The sequence below is a fragment of the Salmo salar genome, chromosome 05, assembly GCF_965601325.2.
Source record: "Salmo salar chromosome 05, fSalSal1, whole genome shotgun sequence".
Taxonomy (NCBI): domain Eukaryota; kingdom Metazoa; phylum Chordata; class Actinopteri; order Salmoniformes; family Salmonidae; genus Salmo; species Salmo salar.
This window is the reverse complement of record NC_138295.1, coordinates 91,035,001-91,060,000: the sequence shown is the minus strand read 5'-3', so window position 1 is coordinate 91,060,000 and position 25,000 is coordinate 91,035,001. Positions and strand designations below refer to the sequence as shown.

The following is a 25,000-nucleotide window of genomic DNA, read 5'->3' as shown; positions in this document are numbered from 1 at the left end:
CAATGAACCTTCAGCACTCCACACACTGAGACCGCGATCCCCATTGAGACCGTGTCTGTGCCTCGACCTAGGTTGGGCAAAACTAAACATGGCGGTGTTCGCCTTAGCAATCTCACTGGAATAAAGACCTCCTCCATTCCTGCCATTATTGAAAGAGATTGTGATACCTCACATCTCAAAATAGGACTACTTAATGTTAGATCCCTCACTTCAAAGGCAGTTATAGTCAATGAACTAATCACTGATCATAACCTTGATGTGATTGGCCTGACTGAAACATGGCTTAAGCCTGATGAATTTACTGTGTTAAATGAGGCCTCACCTCCTGGTTACACTAGTGACCATATCCCCCGCGCATCCCACAAAGGTGGAGGTGTTGCTAACATTTATGATAGCAAATTTCAATTCACAACAAAAAACAAAACGACATTTTCATCTTTTGAGCTTCTAGTCATGAAATCTATGCAGCCTACTCAATCACTTTTTATAGCTACTGTTTACAGGCCTCCTGGGCCATATACAGCGTTCCTCACTGAGTTCCCTGAATTCCTATCGGACCTTGTAGTCATAGCAGATAATATAGTAATTTTTGGTGACTTTAATATTCACATGGAAAAGTCCACAGACCCACTCCAAAAAGCTTTCGGAGCCATCGTCGACTCAGTGGGTTTGGTCCAACATGTCTCCGGACCTACTCACTGCCACAGTCATACTCTGGACCTAGTTTTGTCCCGTGGAATAAATGTTGTGGATCTTAATGTTTTTCCTCATAATCCTGGACTATCGGACCACCATTTTATTATGTTTGCAATCGCAACAAATAATCTGCTCAGACCCCAATCAAGGATCATCAGAAGTCGTGCTATAAATTCTCAGACAACCCAAAGATTCCTAGATTCCCTTCCAGACTCCCTCCGCCTACCCAAGGACGTCAGAGTACAAAAATCAGTTAACCACCTAACTGAGGAACTCAATTTAACCTTGCGCAATACCCTAGATGCAGTGGCACCCCTAAAAACCCAAAACATTTCTCATAAGAAACTAGCTCCCTGGTATACAGAAAATACCCGAGCTCTGAAGCAAGCTTCCAGAAAATTGGAACAGAAATGTCGCAACACCAGACTGGAAGTCTTCCGACTAGCTTGGAAAGACAGTACCGTGCAGTATCGAAGAGCCCTCACTGCTGCTCGATCATCCTATTTTTCCATCTTAATTGACAAAAATAAGAACAATGCTAAATGTATTTTTGATACTGTCGCAAAGCTAACTAAAAAGCAGCATTCCCCAAGAGAGGATGGCTTTCACTTCAGCAGTGATGAATTCATGAACTTCTTTGAGGAAAAGATCATGATCATTAGAAAGCAAATTACGGACTCCTCTTTAAATCTGCGTATTCCTTCAAAGCTCCGTTGTCCTGAGTCTGCACAACTCTGCCAGGACCTAGGGGCAAGGGAGACACTCAAGTATTTTAGTAATATAGCTCTCGAAACAATGATGAAAATAATCATGGCCTCTAAACCTTCAAGCTGCATACTGGACCCTATTCTAACTAAACTACTGAAAGAGCTGCTTCCTGTGCTTGGCCCTCCTATGTTGAACATAATAAATGGCTCTCTATCCACCGAATGTGTACCAAACTCACTAAAAGTGGCAGTAATAAAGCCGCTCTTGAAAAAGCCAAACCTTGACCCAGAAAATATAAAAAACTATCGGCCTATATCGAATCTCCCATTCCTCTCAAAAAATTTTGAAAAAGCTGTTGTGCAGCAACTCACAGCCTTCCTGAAGACAAACAATGTATACGAAACGCTTCAGTCTGGTTTCAGACCCCATCATAGCACTGAGACTGCACTTGTGAAGGTGGTAAATTACCTTTTAATGGCGTCCTTGTGCTCCTAGACCTTAGTGCTGCTTTTGATACCATCAATCACCACATTCTTTTGGAGAGATTGGAAACCCAAATTGGTCTACACGGACAAGTTCTGGCCTGGTTTAGATCTTATCTGTCGGAGAGATATCAGTTTGTCTCTGTGGATGGTTTGTCCTCTGACAAATCAACTGTACATTTCGGTGTTCCTCAAGGTTCCGTTTTAGGACCACTATTGTTTTCACTATATATTTTACCTCTTAGTGATGTCATTCAGAAACATAATGTTAACTTTCACTGCTATGCAGATGACACACAGCTGTACATTTTGATGAAACATGGTGAAGCCCCAAAATTGCCCTCGCAGGAAGCCTGTGTTTCAGACATAAGGAAGTGGATGGCTGCAAATGATGTACCTTTAAACTCGGACAAAACAGAGATGCTTGTTCTAGGTCCCAAGAAAGAAAGAGATCTTCTGTTGAATCTGACAATTAATCTTGATGGTTGTACAGTCGTCTCAAATAAAATTGTGAAGGACCTCGGCGTTACTCTGGACCCTGATCTCTCTTTTGACGAACATATCAAGACTGTCTACGTAACATTGCCAAAATCAGAAACTTTCTGTCCAAAAATTATGCTGAAAAATGTATTCAAGCTTTTGTTACTTCTAGATTATACTACTGCATTGCTCTACTTTCCGGATACCCGGATAAAGCACTAAATAAACTTCAGTTAGTGCTACATACGGCTGCTAGAATCCTGACTAGAACCAAAAAATTTGATCATATTACTCCAGTGCTAGCCTCCCTACACTGACTTCCTGTTAAGGCAAGGGCTGATTTCAAGGTTTTACTGCTAACCTACAAAGCATTACATGGGCTTGCTCCTACCCATCTTTCCGATTTGGTCCTGCCGTACATACCTACACGTACACTACGGTCACAAGACGCAGGCCTCCTAATTGTCCCTAGAATTTCTAAGCAAACAGCTGGAGGCAGGGCTTTCTCCAATAGAGCTCAATTTTAATGGAATGGTCTGCCTACCCATGTGAGAGACGCAGACTCAGTCTCGACCTTTAAGTCTTTATTGAAGACTCATCTCTTCAGTAGGTCCTATGATTGAGTGTAGTCTGGCCCAGGAGTGTGAAGATGAATGGAAAGGCACTGGAGCAATGGACCGCCCATGCTGTCTCTGCCTGGCCGGTTCCCCTCTCTCCACTGGGATTCTCTGCCTCTAACCCTATTACAGGGGCCGAGTCACTGGCTTACTGGTGCTCTTCCATGCCGTCCCTAGGAGGGGTGCGTCACTTGAGTGGGTTGAGTCACTGACGTGATCTTCCTGTCTGGGTTGGCACCCCCCCCCCCCTTGGGTTGTGCCGTGGCGGAGATCTTTGTGGGCTATACTCGGCCTTGTCTCAGGATGATAAGTTGGTGGTTGAAGATATCCCTCTAGTGGTGTGGGGGCTGTGCTTTGGCAAAGTGGGTGGGGTTATATCCTGCCTGTTTGGCCCTGTCTGGGGGTATAGTTGGACGGGGCCACAGTGTCTCCCGACCCCTCCTGTCTCAGCCTCCAGTATTTATGCTACAGTAGTTTATGTGTCGGTGGCTAAGGTCAGTCTGTTATATCTGGAGTATTTCTCCTGTCTTATCTGGTGTCCTGTGTGAATTATGCTCTCTCTAATTCTTTCTTTCCTTCTCTATCTCGGAGGACCTGAGCCCTAGGACCATGCCTCAGGACTACCTGGCCTGATGACTCCTTGCTGTCCTCAGTCCACCTGGCCATGCTGCTGCTCCAGTTTCAACTATCCTGCCTGCGGCTATGGAACCCTGACCTGTTCACCGGACGTGCTACCTGTCCCAGACCTGCTGTTTTCAACTCTCTAGAGACAGCAGGAGCGGTAGAGATACTCTGAATGATCGGCTATGAAAAGCCAACTGACATTTAGTCCTGAGGTGCTGACCTGTTGCAATCTCGACAACCACTGTGATTACTATTATTTGACCCTGCTGGTTATCTATGAACATTTGAACATCTTGGCCATGTGCTGTTATAATCTCCACCCGGCACAGCCAGAAGAGGACTGGCCACCCCTCATAGCCTGGTTCCTCTCTTGGTTTCTTCCTAGGTTCTGTCCCTTCTAGGGAGTTTTTCCTAGCCACCGTGCTTCTACATCTGCATTGCTTGCTGTTTGGGGTTTTAGGCTGGGTTTCTGTACAGCACTTTGAGATATCAGCTGATGTAAGAAGGGCTTTATAAATACATTTTATTTGATTTGGAAACGGATTGTTAACTCAATGAACATTTTCCTGTTGTTCAATGTAGGATGATGTATCTCAGAGTCTGCAGTTTTCACCCAATCACTGATGGCATAGTGACACAGGTTCCACCCCCACAACGGCCCTCTGCTTTCAGCACTCCACTTAACGTGAGCCAGACCACTCTCTTTTGGGCGTCCTAAAAGCAGAGGTGATTGTCTGTCCAAGCATGTCAGGGAGGGTAAGGAACCATCTACCCCCCCCCCCCCCTCCCCCCCACAGGGGTACGAGGGAAAGAGGTTTGTAACGAGGGCTCTGATTGAGAAGAGAGACCACGGGGTGGTCTGTAAAAAGGGAGCCAGGAGACGAAACCTACATTTAGGCATGATCAAAAATTCAACGAGAGCAACCAACTTCTGCACTGCTGCAAAACAGAGCTCCTGACCCAGTTCTCTGCTTTCTGTGGGGCCTGTTGATTCCTCTCTGCCCATCCATTCTCTGAGGGAATCAAATGAATTAAATCAAATACATCCCCTCAGTTCAGGGCCTGTTGATTCCTCTCTGCCCATCCATTCTCTGAGGGAATCAAATGAATTAAATCAAATACATCCCCTCAGTTCAAGCCTGTTGATTCTTCTCTGCCATCCATCCTTTGTGTGAATCAAGTGAATCAAATCAAATATATCCCTTCAGTTCAGGGCCTGTTGATTCTCTCTGTCAGCCATCCTTTGTGTGAATCAAGTGAATCAAAGTGCAGCTATGCAGAGCAGAGGGAGGTCAATAGTCTCTTTATCTGTTTACATTCATATGACAAAGAGTGATCAGAATAACAGTACACCAGCGTTAATACAACTAAGTGACATTCCATGCATACGAGAGCCATTTCTGGTGGCCAGCATGCTAATTATGACAGACAAAGAGGGATTGTGTGAGGCAGGATGGTTCTCTTTTCAGGGGCAGAGAGAAACGGGGTGGCACAGAGGACTGTTGTTCCCTGGGACTGAGGGAGAGAGAGAGAGAGGAAGAGAGAGAGAGAGAGAGAGAGAGAGAGAGGAAGAGAGAGAGAAGAGAGAGAGGAGAGAGAAGAGAGAGAAAGGGAGAGAGAGAGAGAGAGAGAGGGAGAGAGAGAGAGAGAGAAAGGGGGAGAGAGAGAGAGAAAGGGGGAGAGAGAGAGAGAGAGAGAGAGAGAGAGAGAGAGAGAGAGAAAGGGAGAGAGAGAGAGAGAGAGAGAGAGAGAGAGAGAGAGAGAGAGAGACAAAGACAGAGAAAGAAACAGAGAGACAGAGAGACAGACAGAGACAGAGGAAGAAAGAGAGAGAAAGAGGGAATGAGAGAGAGAGCGAAAAGAGAGATAGTAGGTGTGCTCAGAGTAAAGGACAGGAGGTCACAGTGGACTTCAGAATACTGGTCCTCATGCTAGACTGAAGGATGTTTACACACAGTACAGTGAGGGATGTAAACACACAGTACAGTGAGGGATGTAAACACACAGTACAGTGAGGGGTGCTAACACACAGTACAGTGAGGGGTGTAAACACACAGCACAGTGAGGGATGTAAACACACAGTACAGTGAGGGATGTAAACACACAGTACAGTGAGGGATGTAAACACACAGTACAGTGAGGGATGTAAACACACAGTACAGTGAGGGATGTAAACACACAGTACAGTGAGGGATGTAAACACACAGTACAGTGAGGGATGCTAACACACAGTATGTAAACACACAGTCATTGGCATAAGAGAACTGGAAGGAAAGGCGGCCAAAGGAGGAATTGGCTTTGTGAGATATACCTGTTGGAGCGCGTGCTATGGGTGGGTGCTGCTATGGTGACCAGTGAGCTGAGATAAGGCGGGGCTTTACCTAGCAGAGACTTGTAGCAAGTGGGTTTGGCGACGAGTATGAAGCGAGGACCAGCCAATGAGAATGTACAGGTCGCAGTGGTGGGTAGTATATGGGGCTTTGGTGACAAAACGGATGGCACTGTGATAGACTGCATCCAGTTTATTGAGTAGGGTATTGGAGGCTATTTTGTAAATGACATCGCCGAAGTCGAGGATCGGTAGGATGGTCAGTTTTACGAGGGTATGTTTGGCAGCATGAGTGAAGCATGCTTTGTTGCGAAATAGGAAGCCGATTCTAGATTTAATTTTGGACTGCATAATGTGAGTCTGGAAGGAGAGTTTACAGTCTAACCAGACACCTAGGTATTTGTAGTTGCCCACATATTCTAAGTCGGAGCCATCCAGAGTAGTGATGCTGGACAGGTGGGCAGGTTCAGGCAGTGATCGTTTGAAGAGCATGCATTTAGTTTTACTTGCATTTAAGAGCAGTTGGAGGCCACGGAAGGAGAGTTGTATGGCATTGAAGTTTGTCTGGAGGTTAGTTAACACAGTGTCCAAAGAAGGGCCAGAAGTATACAGAATGGTGTCGTCTGCGTAGAGGTGGATCAGAGAATCACCAGCAGCAAGAGCGACATCATTGATGTATACAGAGAAGAGAGCAGGCCCGAGAATTGAACCCTGTGGCACCCCCATAGAGACTGCCAGAGGTCCGGACAACCATCCCTCCGATTTGACACACTGAACTCTAACAGAGAAGTAGTTGGTGAATCAGGCGAGTCAATTGAGAAACCAAGGCTGTTGAGTCTGCCAATAAGAATGTGGTGATTGACAGAGTCGAAAGCCTTGGCAAGATCGATGAATATGGCTGCACAGTAATGTCTCTTATCGATGGCGGTTATGATATCATTTAGGACCTTGAGCGTGGCTGAGGTGCACCCATGATCAGCTCTGAAACCAGATTGCATAGCGGAGAAGGTACGGTGGGATTCGAAATGGTCGGTAATCTGTTTGTTAACTTGGCTTTGGAAGACCTTAGAAAGGCAGGGTAGGATAGATATAGGTCTACAGCAGTTTGGGTCTAGAGTGTCACCCCCTTTGAAGAGGGGGATGACCGTGGCAGCTTTCCAATCTTTGGGAATCTCAGAAGATACGAAAGAGAGGTTGAACAGGCTGGTGACAGGGGTTGCAACAATTTCGGCAGATCATTTTAGAAAGAGAGGGTCCAGATTGTCTAGCCGGGCTAATTTGTAATGGTCCAGATTTTGCAGGTCTTTCAGAACATCAGCTATCTGGATTTCGGTGAAGGAGAAATGGGGGAGGCTTGTGCTTGTTGCTGTGGGGAGTGCAGGGCTGTTGACCGGGGTAGGGGTAGTCAGGTGGAAAGCATGGCCAGCCGTAGAAAAATGCTTATTGAAATTCTCAATTATCGTGGATTTATCAGTGGTGACAGTGTTTCCTTGCCTCAGTGTAGTGGTCAGCTGGGAGGAGGTGCTCTTATTCTCCATGGACTTTACAGTGTCCCAGAACTTTTTTGAGTTTGTGCTACAGGATGCAAATTTCTGCTTGTAAAAGCAAGCCTTAGCTTTCCTAACTGCCTGTGCATATTGGTTCCTAACTTCCGTGAAAAGTTGCATATCACGGGGGCTATTCGATGCTAATGCAGAATGCCACAGGATGTTTTTGTGCTGGTCAACGGCAGTCAGGTCTGGAGAGAACCAAGGGCTATATCTGTTCCTGGTTTTAAATTTTTTTTAAAGGGGCATGCTTATTTAAGATGGTGAGGAAGGCATTTTTAAAGAATGACCAGGCATCCTCTACTGACGGGATGAGGTAAATATCCTTCCAGGATACCCGGGCCAGGTCGATTAGAAAGGCCTGCTCGCTGAAGTGTTTTAGGGAGTGTTTGACAGTGATGAGGGGTGGTCGTTTGACCGCAGACCCATTACAGATGCAGGCAACGAGGCAGTGATCACTGAGATCTTGGTTGAAAACAGCAGAGGTGTATTTGGAGGGCAAGTTGGTTGTGGCCCCCTCGTGCTATTACGTCGTCTGACGAATCAGCAGGGCTCTGTGTGGTAAACCAGGCCAATTGGCAAAATAGGTATGGTGGCCAAAGAATTTGTCCGATGGGCCTCTTAAGCTAACAGTCCGATGTGCTCTGGACAGCTAGCAGGCCGCGGCTAGCAGGCTAACGGATGGGCATTCAGGGGACGACGCGATGGCGGAGCCAGTTGAGAAAACCCCCTCAGGCAAATCACGTCGGTGGACCAGTCGTGATGGGTCGGCGGGGGTTCGGGCCAGTTGGCAAAATAGGTATTGTAGCCCAGGGAGTGGCTGATGGGCCTCTTTGGCTAGCCGGGAGATGGGCCTGGCAGGGCTAGCTCCAGGCTAATTGGTTCTTGCTTCGGGACAGGGACGTTAGCCAGGAGTGGTCACCCGGATAGCAGCTAGCTAGCTGCGATGATCCATGTGAAAAAAAAGAAAAAACGTTCAGAGCTTGCGGTAGGAATCCGGAGATATGGAGAAAAATGAGTCCGATTTGACTGGCGAAAGTTGTCCGTGCTAGAGGTATCTGATGACTGGTAGCTGTGGCTAGCTGACTACTAGCTAGTTAGCTGGCTCGCTTCTGTTGTGGTTCCAGTTCAGAAGATGGATCAGCAGGGCTCCGTGTGGTAAACTAGGCCAATTGGCAAACTAGGTATAGTGGCCAAAGAATTTGTCTGATGGGCCTCTTAAGCTAACAGTCCGATGTGCTCTAGACAGCTAGCGGGCCACGGTTAGCTAGCAGCCGGTTAGCTGGCAGCCGGTTAGCTGGCAGCCGGTTAGCTGGCAGCCGGTTAGCTGGTAGCCAATTAGCTGGCTAGCTTTTGATGGGAGTTCTGGTTCTTAAGTATTAAAATAGCAGATCCGTACCACATTGGGTGAAGCAGGTTGCAGGAGAGTATATTCAGTTCGTAGATGGAAAGTGATATTAAAATATATTTTAAAAAAAGAAAAAAAAAGGAAAAACAATGTTTACAAGGGACAGGAAGGGACAAGACAAAACACACATCCGACTGCTACGCCATCTTGGAAAACCAGTGTGTGAGCCGGAACAGCTCAAAGGAGCAGGAGTCTATCTCCTGTTTCTGTATAGCATGAGCAGGCTTGATGTACCAGTACACCCCCTGGACAGGACACTAGTCTGTCTCCTGTTTCTGTAGTGAGACAGCTTGATGTACCAGTACACCCCCTGGACAGGACACTAGTCTATCTCCTGTTTCTGTAGTGAGACAGCTTGATGTACCAGTACACCCCCTGGACAGGACACTAGTCTTTCTCCTGTTTCTGTAGTGAGACAGCTTGATGTACCAGTACACCCCCTGGACAGGACACTAGTCTATCTCCTGTTTCTGTAGTGAGACAGCTTGATGTACCAGTACACCCCCTGGACAGGACACTAGTCTTTCTCCTGTTTCTGTAGTGAGACAGCTTGATGTACCAGTACACCCCCTGGACAGGACACTAGTCTATCGCAGGGTCTTACCCCAATCTAGCTCCTTAATGCTAAGGTATTTTGGAATGCAGAGGAATCAAAATCACAACCTTCCAACCAACAAGGCCATTAGGTCCAGAGGAGCCTGATGAATGCTTTCCTGTCACAGACTAGCAGACACATGCATCACATCACATACCAGTCAAAACAGGAGCTTCAGTATCCCAAAAGACATGCGCTGGTTTCTATGGCAACTTAGCTCTCAAACAAAGCTACCGGGCTGAGGGGCTCACCTCTCTCTCTACCTCTCTCTCTCTCTCTACCTCTCTCTCTCTACCTACCCCTCTCTCTCTCTACCTACCCCTCTCTCTCTCTACCTACCCCTCTCTCTCTACCTACCCCTCTCTCTCTACCTACCCCTCTCTCTCTACCTACCCCTCTCTCTCTACCTACCCCTCTCTAACTCTCTCTCTCTCTACCTCTCTACCTACCCCTCTCCCTCAACCTACCCCTCTCTCTCTACCTACCCCTCTCTCTCTACCTACCCCTCTCTCTCTACCTACCCCTCTCTAACTCTCTCTCTACCTCTCTACCTACCCCTCTCCCTCTACCTACCCCTCTCCCTCTACCTACCCCTCTCCCTCTACCTACCCCTCTCTCTCTACCTACCCCTCTCTCTCTACCTACCCCTCTCTCTCTACCTACCCCTCTCTCTCTACCTACCCCTCTCTCTCTACCTACCCCTCTCTCAATTTAAGGTGCTTTATTTACATTGCCACAGCAAGTGAAATAGACAAACAAAAGTGAAAAACAATAAAAATGAAGAGTAAATATTACACTCACTAAAGTTCCAAAAGAATAGAGACATTTCAAATGTCATGTTATGTCTATATACAGTGTTGTAATGATTAGCTCTCAAACAAAGCTACCGGGCTGAGGGGCTCACCTCTCTCTCTACCTCTCTCTCTACCTCTCTCTCTCTACCTACCCCTCTCTCTCTACCTACCCCTCTCTCTCTCTACCTACCCCTCTCTCTCTACCTACCCCTCTCTCTCTACCTACCCCTCTCTCTCTACCTACCCCTCTCTAACTCTCTCTCTCTCTACCTCTCTACCTACCCCTCTCCCTCTACCTACCCCTCTCTCTCTACCTACCCCTCTCTCTCTACCTACCCCTCTCTAACTCTCTACCTACCCCTCTCTAACTACCCCTCTCCCTCTACCTACCCCTCTCCCTCTACCTACCCCTCTCCCTCTACCTACCCCTCTCTCTCTACTTACCCCTCTCTCTCTACCTACCCCTCTCTCTCTACCTACCCCTCTCTCTCTCTCAATTTAAGGTGCTTTATTTACATTGCCACAGCAAGTGAAATAGACAAACAAAAGTGAAAAACAATAAAAATGAAGAGTAAATATTACACTCACTAAAGTTCCAAAAGAATAGAGACATTTCAAATGTCATGTTATGTCTATATACAGTGTTGTAATGATGTGCAAATAGTTAAAGTACAAAAGGGAAAATAAATAAACATTAATCTCTCTCTCCATAGTCAATACAGGACATTAACATACGGAGTCTAATTACCCCCACAAAGCCTTTTGGCCTGCTTTGTGTGTGTGCTTTGTGTGTGTGCTTTGTGTGTGTGCTTTGTGTGTGTGTGTGTGTGTGTGTGTGTGTGTGTGTGTGTGTGTGTGTGTGTGTGTGTGTGTGTGTGTGTGTGTGTGTGTGTGTGGTGTGCGTGCGTGCGTGCGTGCGTGCGTGCGTGCGTGCGTGCGTGCGTGCGTGCGTGCGTGCGTGCGTGCGTGCGTGCGTGCGTGTGTCCTCCATGATGGAACTGTGTGATAGTTGACAAGACTAGGAGGAGAGGATGTTCAGATTGTGTCTGAGATGCTTGGGCCTGACTGGACTGACACGGTGTAATTGATACCCATTGTCTTTGTGGAATGAACAGTCTTATCACAGAGAAACACTAGACTGTTCTGCCGTGGGGGAGAGACAGACAGAGAAAGACAGACAGATGAGGAAAGGGAGGGGACAGAGGCAGACAGAAAGAGAGAGAGAGAGAGAGAGAGAGAGAGAGAGAGAGAGAGAGAGAGAGAGAGAGAGAGAGAGAGAGAGAGAGAGGCAGACTGAGAGATGAGGAAAGGGAGGGGACAGAGGCAGACAAAAAGAGAGAGAGAGAGGCAGACTGAGTGGGGGTACGAAGGCTCAGTTTAACTCACCAGTTTACAATCCTTTGTGGAGAGCTTTGTGAACCATTGGTTGTACTCCAATACTGCTATTATAGCCACTAGATCCCTGCCAGGGACACAGAGACAATATCAATCACATTGGGATATTACGCACCTTGGGAGAATGGATGAAGGCTGTTTCAGTAAACCCATATCAGGAAATTAATAACAACGTAAATGCTTTTTTTATTTCAAATAATCAACCATTATAATATGAGATATACTGCATATTAATTTAATTACAAAGTAAAACGTTACAAAGTTAAAGGGACAATCTGCAGTTGCTACATACATTTTTGGACTTAAAAATGAACGATACGAACCCATTGATTCTAGAAGAATAGAATTTATAAATGAACGATACGAACCCATTGATTCTAGAAGAATAGAATTTATAAATGAACGATACGAACCCATTGATTCTAGAATATAATTTATAAATGAACGATACGTACCCATTGATTCTAGAAGAATATAATTTATAAATGAACGATACGACCCATTGATTCTAGAAGAATATAATTTATAAATGAACGATACGAACCCATTGATTCTAGAAGAATATAATTTATAAATGAACGATACGAACCCACTGATTCTAGAAGAATATAATTTATAAATGAACGATACGACCCATTGATTCTAGAAGAATATAATTTATAAATGAACGATAGGTACCCATTGATTCTAGAATATAATTTATAAATGAACGATACGACCCATTGATTCTAGAATATAATTTATAAATGAACGATACGTACCCATTGATTCTAGAATATAATTTATAAATGAACGATACGAACCCATTGATTCTAGAATAATATAATTTATAAATGAACGATACGAACCCATTGATTCTAGAATAATATAATTTATAAATGAACGATACGTACCCATTGATTCTAGAAGAATATCATTTATAAATGAACGATACGAACCCATTGATTCTAGAAGAATATAATTTATAAATGAACGATACGACCCATTGATTCTAGAATATAATTTATAAATGAACGATACGTACCCATTGATTCTAGAATATAATTTATAAATGAACGATACGAACCCATTGATTCTAGAAGAATATAATTTATAAATGAACGATACGTACCCATTGATTCTAGAATATAATTTATAAATGAACGATACGAACCCATTGATTCTAGAAGAATATAATTTATAAATGAACGATACGTACCCATTGATTCTAGAAGAATATAATTTCTAAATGAACGATACGACCCATTGATTCTAGAATATAATTTATAAATGAACGATACGTACCCATTGATTCTAGAAGAATATAATTTATAAATGAACGATACGACCCATTGATTCTAGAATATAATTTATAAATGAACGATATGACCCATTGATTCTAGAATATAATTTATAAATGAACGATACGAACCCATTGATTCTAGAAGAATATAATTTATAAATGAACGATACGAACCCATTGATTCTAGAAGAATATAATTTATAAATGAACGATACGTACCCATTGATTCTAGAAGAATATAATTTATAAATGAACGATACGTACCCATTGATTCTAGAAGAATATAATTTATAAATGAACGATACGTACCCATTGATTCTAGAATATAATTTATAAATGAACGACACGACCCATTGATTCTACAATATAATTTATAAATGAACGACACGACCCATTGATTCTAGAAGAATATAATTTATAAATGAACGATACGAACCCATTGATTCTAGAAGAATATAATTTATAAATGAACGATACGTACCCATTGATTCTAGAAGAATATAATTTATAAATGAACGATACGACCCATTGATTCTAGAAGAATATAATTTATAAATGAACGATACGAACCCATTGATTCTAGAACATAATTTATAAATGAACGATACGTACCCATTGATTCTAGAAGAATATAATTTATAAATGAACGATACGACCCATTGATTCTAGAAGAATATAATTTATAAATGAACGATACGTACCCATTGATTCTAGAATATAACTTATAAATGAACGATACGTACCCATTGATTCTAGAATAATATAATTTATAAATGAACGATACGAACCCATTGATTCTAGAAGAATATAATTTATAAATGAACGATACGTACCCATTGATTCTAGAAGAATATAATTTATAAATGAACGATACGTACCCATTGATTCTAGAAGAATATAATTTATAAATGAACGATACGACCCATTGATTCTAGAAGAATATAATTTATAAATGAACGATACGTACCCATTGATTCTAGAATATAACTTATAAATGAACGATACGTACCCATTGATTCTAGAAGAATATAATTTATAAATGAACGATACGAACCCATTGATTCTAGAAGAATATAATTTATAAATGAACGATACGTACCCATTGATTCTAGAAGAATATAATTTATAAATGAACGATACGACCCATTGATTCTAGAATATAATTTATAAATGAACGATACGACCCATTGATTCTAGAATATAATTTATAAATGAACGATACGAACCCATTGATTCTAGAAGAATATAATTTATAAATGAACGATACGAACCCATTGATTCTAGAAGAATATAATTTATAAATGAACGATACGTACCCATTGATTCTAGAAGAATATAATTTATAAATGAACGATACGTACCCATTGATTCTAGAAGAATATAATTTATAAATGAACGATACGTACCCATTGATTCTAGAATATAATTTATAAATGAACGACACGACCCATTGATTCTACAATATAATTTATAAATGAACGACACGACCCATTGATTCTAGAAGAATATAATTTATAAATGAACGATACGAACCCATTGATTCTAGAAGAATATAATTTATAAATGAACGATACGTACCCATTGATTCTAGAAGAATATAATTTATAAATGAACGATACGACCCATTGATTCTAGAAGAATATAATTTATAAATGAACGATACGAACCCATTGATTCTAGAACATAATTTATAAATGAACGATACGTACCCATTGATTCTAGAAGAATATAATTTATAAATGAACGATACGACCCATTGATTCTAGAAGAATATAATTTATAAATGAACGATACGTACCCATTGATTCTAGAATATAACTTATAAATGAACGATACGTACCCATTGATTCTAGAATAATATAATTTATAAATGAACGATACGAACCCATTGATTCTAGAAGAATATAATTTATAAATGAACGATACGTACCCATTGATTCTAGAAGAATATAATTTATAAATGAACGATACGTACCCATTGATTCTAGAAGAATATAATTTATAAATGAACGATACGACCCATTGATTCTAGAAGAATATAATTTATAAATGAACGATACGTACCCATTGATTCTAGAATATAACTTATAAATGAACGATACGTACCCATTGATTCTAGAAGAATATAATTTATAAATGAACGATACGAACCCATTGATTCTAGAAGAATATAATTTATAAATGAACGATACGTACCCATTGATTCTAGAAGAATATAATTTATAAATGAACGATACGTACCCATTGATTCTAGAAGAATATAATTTATAAATGAACGATACGACCCATTGATTCTAGAAGAATATAATTTATAAATGAACGATACGAACCCATTGATTCTAGAATATAATTTATAAATGAACGATACGTACCCATTGATTCTAGAAGAATATAATTTATAAATGAACGATACGACCCATTGATTCTAGAAGAATATAATTTATAAATGAACGATACGTACCCATTGATTCTAGAATATAACTTATAAATGAACGATACGTACCCATTGATTCTAGAATAATATAATTTATAAATGAACGATACGAACCCATTGATTCTAGAAGAATATAATTTATAAATGAACGATACGTACCCATTGATTCTAGAAGAATATAATTTATAAATGAACGATACGACCCATTGATTCTAGAATATAATTTATAAATGAACGATACGACCCATTGATTCTAGAATATAATTTATAAATGAACGATACGAACCCATTGATTCTAGAAGAATATAATTTATAAATGAACGATACGAACCCATTGATTCTAGAAGAATATAATTTATAAATGAACGATACGTACCCATTGATTCTAGAAGAATATAATTTATAAATGAACGATACGTACCCATTGATTCTAGAATATAATTTATAAATGAACGATACGTACCCATTGATTCTAGAAGAATATAATTTATAAATGAACGATACGTACCCATTGATTCTAGAATATAATTTATAAATGAACGATACGACCCATTGATTCTACAATATAATTTATAAATGAACGATACGACCCATTGATTCTAGAAGAATATAATTTATAAATGAACGATACGAACCCATTGATTCTAGAAGAATATAATTTATAAATTAACGATAGGTACCCATTGATTCTAGAAGAATATAATTTATAAATGAACGATACGACCCATTGATTCTAGAATATAATTTATAAATGAACGATACGACCCATTGATTCTAGAAGAATATAATTTATAAATGAACGATACGTACCCATTGATTCTAGAATATAATTTATAAATGAACGATACGAACCCATTGATTCTAGAAGAATATAATTTATAAATGAACGATACGAACCCATTGATTCTAGAAGAATATAATTTATAAATGAACGATACGTACCCATTGATTCTAGAAGAATATAATTTATAAATGAACGATACGTACCCATTGATTCTAGAAGAATATAATTTATAAATGAACGATACGTACCCATTGATTCTAGAATATAATTTATAAATGAACGACACGACCCATTGATTCTACAATATAATTTATAAATGAACGACACGACCCATTGATTCTAGAAGAATATAATTTATAAATGAACGATACGAACCCATTGATTCTAGAATATAATTTATAAATGAACGATACGACCCATTGATTCTAGAATATAATTTATAAATGAACGATACGAACCCATTGATTCTAGAAGAATATAATTTATAAATGAACGATACGAACCCATTGATTCTAGAAGAATATAATTTATAAATGAACGATACGTACCCATTGATTCTAGAAGAATATAATTTATAAATGAACGATACGTACCCATTGATTCTAGAAGAATATAATTTATAAATGAACGATACGTACCCATTGATTCTAGAATATAATTTATAAATGAACGACACGACCCATTGATTCTACAATATAATTTATAAATGAACGACACGACCCATTGATTCTAGAAGAATATAATTTATAAATGAACGATACGAACCCATTGATTCTAGAAGAATATAATTTATAAATGAACGATACGTACCCATTGATTCTAGAAGAATATAATTTATAAATGAACGATACGACCCATTGATTCTAGAAGAATATAATTTATAAATGAACGATACGAACCCATTGATTCTAGAACATAATTTATAAATGAACGATACGTACCCATTGATTCTAGAAGAATATAATTTATAAATGAACGATACGACCCATTGATTCTAGAAGAATATAATTTATAAATGAACGATACGTACCCATTGATTCTAGAATATAACTTATAAATGAACGATACGTACCCATTGATTCTAGAATAATATAATTTATAAATGAACGATACGAACCCATTGATTCTAGAAGAATATAATTTATAAATGAACGATACGTACCCATTGATTCTAGAAGAATATAATTTATAAATGAACGATACGTACCCATTGATTCTAGAAGAATATAATTTATAAATGAACGATACGACCCATTGATTCTAGAAGAATATAATTTATAAATGAACGATACGTACCCATTGATTCTAGAATATAACTTATAAATGAACGATACGTACCCATTGATTCTAGAAGAATATAATTTATAAATGAACGATACGAACCCATTGATTCTAGAAGAATATAATTTATAAATGAACGATACGTACCCATTGATTCTAGAAGAATATAATTTATAAATGAACGATACGTACCCATTGATTCTAGAAGAATATAATTTATAAATGAACGATACGACCCATTGATTCTAGAAGAATATAATTTATAAATGAACGATACGAACCCATTGATTCTAGAATATAATTTATAAATGAACGATACGTACCCATTGATTCTAGAAGAATATAATTTATAAATGAACGATACGACCCATTGATTCTAGAAGAATATAATTTATAAATGAACGATACGTACCCATTGATTCTAGAATATAACTTATAAATGAACGATACGTACCCATTGATTCTAGAATAATATAATTTATAAATGAACGATACGAACCCATTGATTCTAGAAGAATATAATTTATAAATGAACGATACGTACCCATTGATTCTAGAAGAATATAATTTATAAATGAACGATACGACCCATTGATTCTAGAATATAATTTATAAATGAACGATACGACCCATTGATTCTAGAATATAATTTATAAATGAACGATACGAACCCATTGATTCTAGAAGAATATAATTTATAAATGAACGATACGAACCCATTGATTCTAGAAGAATATAATTTATAAATGAACGATACGTACCCATTGATTCTAGAAGAATATAATTTATAAATGAACGATACGTACCCATTGATTCTAGAATATAATTTATAAATGAACGATACGTACCCATTGATTCTAGAAGAATATAATTTATAAATGAACGATACGTACCCATTGATTCTAGAATATAATTTATAAATGAACGATACGACCCATTGATTCTACAATATAATTTATAAATGAACGATACGACCCATTGATTCTAGAAGAATATAATTTATAAATGAACGATACGAACCCATTGATTCTAGAAGAATATAATTTATAAATTAACGATACGTACCCATTGATTCTAGAAGAATATAATTTATAAATGAACGATACGACCCATTGATTCTAGAATATAATTTATAAATGAACGATACGACCCATTGATTCTAGAAGAATATAATTTATAAATGAACGATACGTACCCATTGATTCTAGAATATAATTTATAAATGAACGATACGAACCCATTGATTCTAGAAGAATATAATTTATAAATGAACGATACGAACCCATTGATTCTAGAAGAATATAATTTATAAATGAACGATACGTACCCATTGATTCTAGAAGAATATAATTTATAAATGAACGATACGTACCCATTGATTCTAGAAGAATATAATTTATAAATGAACGATACGTACCCATTGATTCTAGAAGAATATAATTTAAAAATGAACGATACGTACCCATTGATTCTAGAATATAATTTATAAATGAACGATACGACCCATTGATTCTACAATATAATTTATAAATGAATGATACGACCCATTGATTCTAGAAGAATATAATTTATAAATGAACGATACGACCCATTGATTCTAGAAGAATATAATTTATAAATGAACGATACGTACCCATTGATTCTAGAAGAATATAATTTATAAATGAACGATACGTACCCATTGATTCTAGAAGAATATAATTTATAAATGAACGATACGTACCCATTGATTCTAGAATATAATTTATAAATGAACGATACGACCCATTGATTCTACAATATAATTTATAAATGAACGATACGACCCATTGATTCTAGAAGAATATAATTTATAAATGAACGATACGAACCCATTGATTCTAGAAGAATATAATTTATAAATGAACGATACGTACCCATTGATTCTAGAAGAATATAATTTATAAATGAACGATACGAACCCATTGATTCTAGAAGAATATAATTTATAAATGAACGATACGACCCATTGATTCTAGAATATAATTTATAAATGAACGATACGTACCCATTGATTCTAGAAGAATATAATTTATAAATTAACGATACGTACCCATTGATTCTAGAAGAATATAATTTATAAATGAACGATACGACCCATTGATTCTAGAATATAATTTATAAATGAACGATACGACCCATTGATTCTAGAAGAATATAATTTATAAATGAACGATACGAACCCATTGATTCTAGAAGAATATAATTTATAAATGAACGATACGTACCCATTGATTCTAGAATATAATTTATAAATGAACGATACGTACCCAATGATTCTAGAAGAATATAATTTATAAATGAACGATACGTACCCATTGATTCTAGAAGAATATAATTTATAAATGAACGATACGACCCATTGATTCTAGAAGAATATAATTTATAAATGAACGATACGACCCATTGATTCTAGAAGAATATAATTTATAAATGAACGATACGTACCCATTGATTCTAGAATATAATTTATAAATGAACGATACGTACCCATTGATTCTAGAAGAATATAATTGATAAATGAACGATACGACCCATTGATTCTAGAATATAATTTATAAATGAACGATACGACCCATTGATTCTAGAAGAATATAATTTAGAAATGAACGATACGAACCCATTGATTCTAGAAGAATATAATTTATAAATGAACGATAGGTACCCATTGATTCTAGAATATAATTTATAAATGAACGATACGTACCCAATGATTCTAGAAGAATATAATTTATAAATGAACGATACGTACCCATTGATTCTAGAAGAATATAATTTATAAATGAACGATACGTACCCATTGATTCTAGAAGAATATAATTTATAAATGAACGATACGTACCCATTGATTCTAGAAGAATATAATTTATAAATGAACGATACGAACCCATTGATTCTAGAAGAATATAATTTATAAATGAACGATACGTACCCATTGATTCTAGAAGAATATAATTGATAAATGAACGATACGACCCATTGATTCTAGAATATAATTTATAAATGAACGATACGACCCATTGATTCTAGAAGAATATAATTTAGAAATGAACGATACGAACCCATTGATTCTAGAAGAATATAATTTATAAATGAACGATAGGTACCCATTGATTCTAGAATATAATTTATAAATGAACGATACGTACCCAATGATTCTAGAAGAATATAATTTATAAATGAACGATACGTACCCATTGATTCTAGAAGAATATAATTTATAAATGAACGATACGTACCCATTGATTCTAGAAGAATATAATTTATAAATGAACGATACGTACCCATTGATTCTAGAAGAATATAATTTATAAATGAACGATACGAACCCATTGATTCTAGAAGAATATAATTTATAAATGAACGATACGTACCCATTGATTCTAGAAGAATATAATTTATAAATGAACGATACGACCCATTGATTCTAGAAGAATATAATTTATAAATGAACGATACGTACCCATTGATTCTAGAAGAATATAATTTATAAATGAACGATACGTACCCATTGATTCTAGAAGAATATAATTTATAAATGAACGATACGAACCCATTGATTCTAGAAGAATATAATTTATAAATGAACGATACGTACCCATTGATTCTAGAATATAATTTATAAATGAACGATACGTACCCATTGATTCTAGAAGAATATAATTTATAAATGAACGATACGACCCATTGATTCTAGAAGAATATAATTTATAAATGAACGATACGTACCCATTGATTCTAGAAGAATATAATTTATAAATGAACGATACGAACCCATTGATTCTAGAAGAATATAATTTATAAATGAACGATACGAACCCATTGATTCTAGAAGAATATAATTTATAAATGAACGATACGTACCCATTGATTCTAGAAGAATATAATTTATAAATGACCGATACGTACCCATTGATTCTAGAAGAATATAATTTATAAATGAACGATACGTACCCATTGATTCTAGAATATAACTTATAAATGAACGATACGTACCCATTGATTCTAGAATATAATTTATAAATGAACGATACGTACCCATTGATTCTAGAAGAATATAATTTATAAATGAACGATACGTACCCATTGATTCTAGAATATAATTTATAAATGAACGATACGACCCATTGATTCTACAATATAATTTATAAATGAACGATACGACCCATTGATTCTAGAAGAATATAATTTATAAATGAACGATACGAACCCATTGATTCTAGAAGAATATAATTTATAAATTAACGATACGTACCCATTGATTCTAGAAGAATATAATTTATAAATGAACGATACGACCCATTGATTCTAGAATATAATTTATAAATGAACGATACGACCCATTGATTCTAGAAGAATATAATTTATAAATGAACGATACGTACCCATTGATTCTAGAATATAATTTATAAATGAACGATACGAACCCATTGATTCTAGAAGAATATAATTTATAAATGAACGATACGAACCCATTGATTCTAGAAGAATATAATTTATAAATGAACGATACGTACCCATTGATTCTAGAAGAATATAATTTATAAATGAACGATACGTACCCATTGATTCTAGAAGAATATAATTTATAAATGAACGATACGTACCCATTGATTCTAGAAGAATATAATTTATAAATGAACGATACGTACCCATTGATTCTAGAATATAATTTATAAATGAACGATACGACCCATTGATTCTACAATATAATTTATAAATGAATGATACGACCCATTGATTCTAGAAGAATATAATTTATAAATGAACGATACGACCCATTGATTCTAGAAGAATATAATTTATAAATGAACGATACGTACCCATTGATTCTAGAAGAATATAATTTATAAATGAACGATACGTACCCATTGATTCTAGAAGAATATAATTTATAAATGAACGATACGTACCCATTGATTCTAGAATATAATTTATAAATGAACGATACGACCCATTGATTCTACAATATAATTTATAAATGAACGATACGACCCATTGATTCTAGAAGAATATAATTTATAAATGAACGATACGAACCCATTGATTCGAGAAGAATATAATTTATAAATGAACGATACGTACCCATTGATTCTAGAAGAATATAATTTATAAATGAACGATACGAACCCATTGATTCTAGAAGAATATAATTTATAAATGAACGATACGACCCATTGATTCTAGAATATAATTTATAAATGAACGATACGTACCCATTGATTCTAGAAGAATATAATTTATAAATTAACGATACGTACCCATTGATTCTAGAAGAATATAATTTATAAATGAACGATACGACCCATTGATTCTAGAATATAATTTATAAATGAACGATACGACCCATTGATTCTAGAAGAATATAATTTATAAATGAACGATACGAACCCATTGATTCTAGAAGAATATAATTTATAAATGAACGATACGTACCCATTGATTCTAGAATATAATTTATAAATGAACGATACGTACCCAATGATTCTAGAAGAATATAATTTATAAATGAACGATACGTACCCATTGATTCTAGAAGAATATAATTTATAAATGAACGATACGACCCATTGATTCTAGAAGAATATAATTTATAAATGAACGATACGACCCATTGATTCTAGAAGAATATAATTTATAAATGAACGATACGTACCCATTGATTCTAGAATATAATTTATAAATGAACGATACGTACCCATTGATTCTAGAAGAATATAATTGATAAATGAACGATACGACCCATTGATTCTAGAATATAATTTATAAATGAACGATACGACCCATTGATTCTAGAAGAATATAATTTAGAAATGAACGATACGAACCCATTGATTCTAGAAGAATATAATTTATAAATGAACGATAGGTACCCATTGATTCTAGAATATAATTTATAAATGAACGATACGTACCCAATGATTCTAGAAGAATATAATTTATAAATGAACGATACGTACCCATTGATTCTAGAAGAATATAATTTATAAATGAACGATACGTACCCATTGATTCTAGAAGAATATAATTTATAAATGAACGATACGTACCCATTGATTCTAGAAGAATATAATTTATAAATGAACGATACGAACCCATTGATTCTAGAAGAATATAATTTATAAATGAACGATACGTACCCATTGATTCTAGAAGAATATAATTTATAAATGAACGATACGACCCATTGATTCTAGAAGAATATAATTTATAAATGAACGATACGTACCCATTGATTCTAGAAGAATATAATTTATAAATGAACGATACGTACCCATTGATTCTAGAAGAATATAATTTATAAATGAACGATACGAACCCATTGATTCTAGAAGAATATAATTTATAAATGAACGATACGTACCCATTGATTCTAGAATATAATTTATAAATGAACGATACGTACCCATTGATTCTAGAATATAATTTATAAATGAACGATACGTACCCATTGATTCTAGAAGAATATAATTTATAAATGAACGATACGACCCATTGATTCTAGAAGAATATAATTTATAAATGAACGATACGTACCCATTGATTCTAGAAGAATATAATTTATAAATGAACGATACGAACCCATTGATTCTAGAAGAATATAATTTATAAATGAACGATACGAACCCATTGATTCTAGAAGAATATAATTTATAAATGAACGATACGTACCCATTGATTCTAGAAGAATATAATTTATAAATGACCGATACGTACCCATTGATTCTAGAAGAATATAATTTATAAATGAACGATACGACCCATTGATTCTAGAATATAATTTATAAATGAACGATACGACCCATTGATTCTAGAATATAATTTATAAATGAACGATACGAACCCATTGATTCTAGAAGAATATAATTTATAAATGAACGATACGAACCCATTGATTCTAGAAGAATATAATTTATAAATGAACGATACGACCCATTGATTCTAGAAGAATATAATTTATAAATGAACGATACGTACCCATTGATTCTAGAATATAATTTATAAATGAACGATACGTACCCATTGATTCTAGAAGAATATCATTTATAAATGAACGATACGAACCCATTGATTCTAGAAGAATATCATTTATAAATGCCTCATCAACTGTCGTACCCATCAGAACGCAAAATATAAGTGTGTTTTACTCGATTGTTTGTGAACAAAGTTAATGCAAACAACCAGTGTATATCATGGATGGTCTGTCCTTCCACCCAGAGCTCTGTCCATTCATCTGAGACTGGTTACTTTAGCCACATCCCTCAGCTTTTTACCGAAACAGTAGTGGGACAACGCTTTGTTATTGCTTTGTTACTGCAGATTTCCCCTTTAACATTAATGTTAGAAAATATGACAAAGTGTATTACTGTTCAGTAGCTGCCATGATAGAGTACTACAGTGTATGAGATAGAACCTAGTGACTCACCTATTCTCCAGATGACTGAAGTCCTGCAGGCTGAGATCCCGTGTGTCTTGAACCTAGTGACTCACCTATTCTCCAGATGACTGAAGTCCTGCAGGCTGAG

General features: G+C 36.6%; 1 protein-coding gene across 4 annotated transcripts in view; it reads right to left on the bottom strand.

Moving 5' to 3' along the window:
* LOC106598556 (F-actin-uncapping protein LRRC16A) overlaps nt 1-25,000 on the bottom strand; it is a 286,920-nt gene that overhangs the window by 163,566 nt on the left and 98,354 nt on the right. For all 4 annotated transcript variants that reach the window (XM_082975967.1, XM_082975965.1, XM_082975966.1 and 1 more), the window contains exon 9: nt 11,667-11,742. In XM_082975967.1, the coding sequence (XP_082832093.1) occupies nt 11,667-11,742 (76 nt within the window). The remainder of the gene's footprint in view (nt 1-11,666; nt 11,743-25,000) is intronic.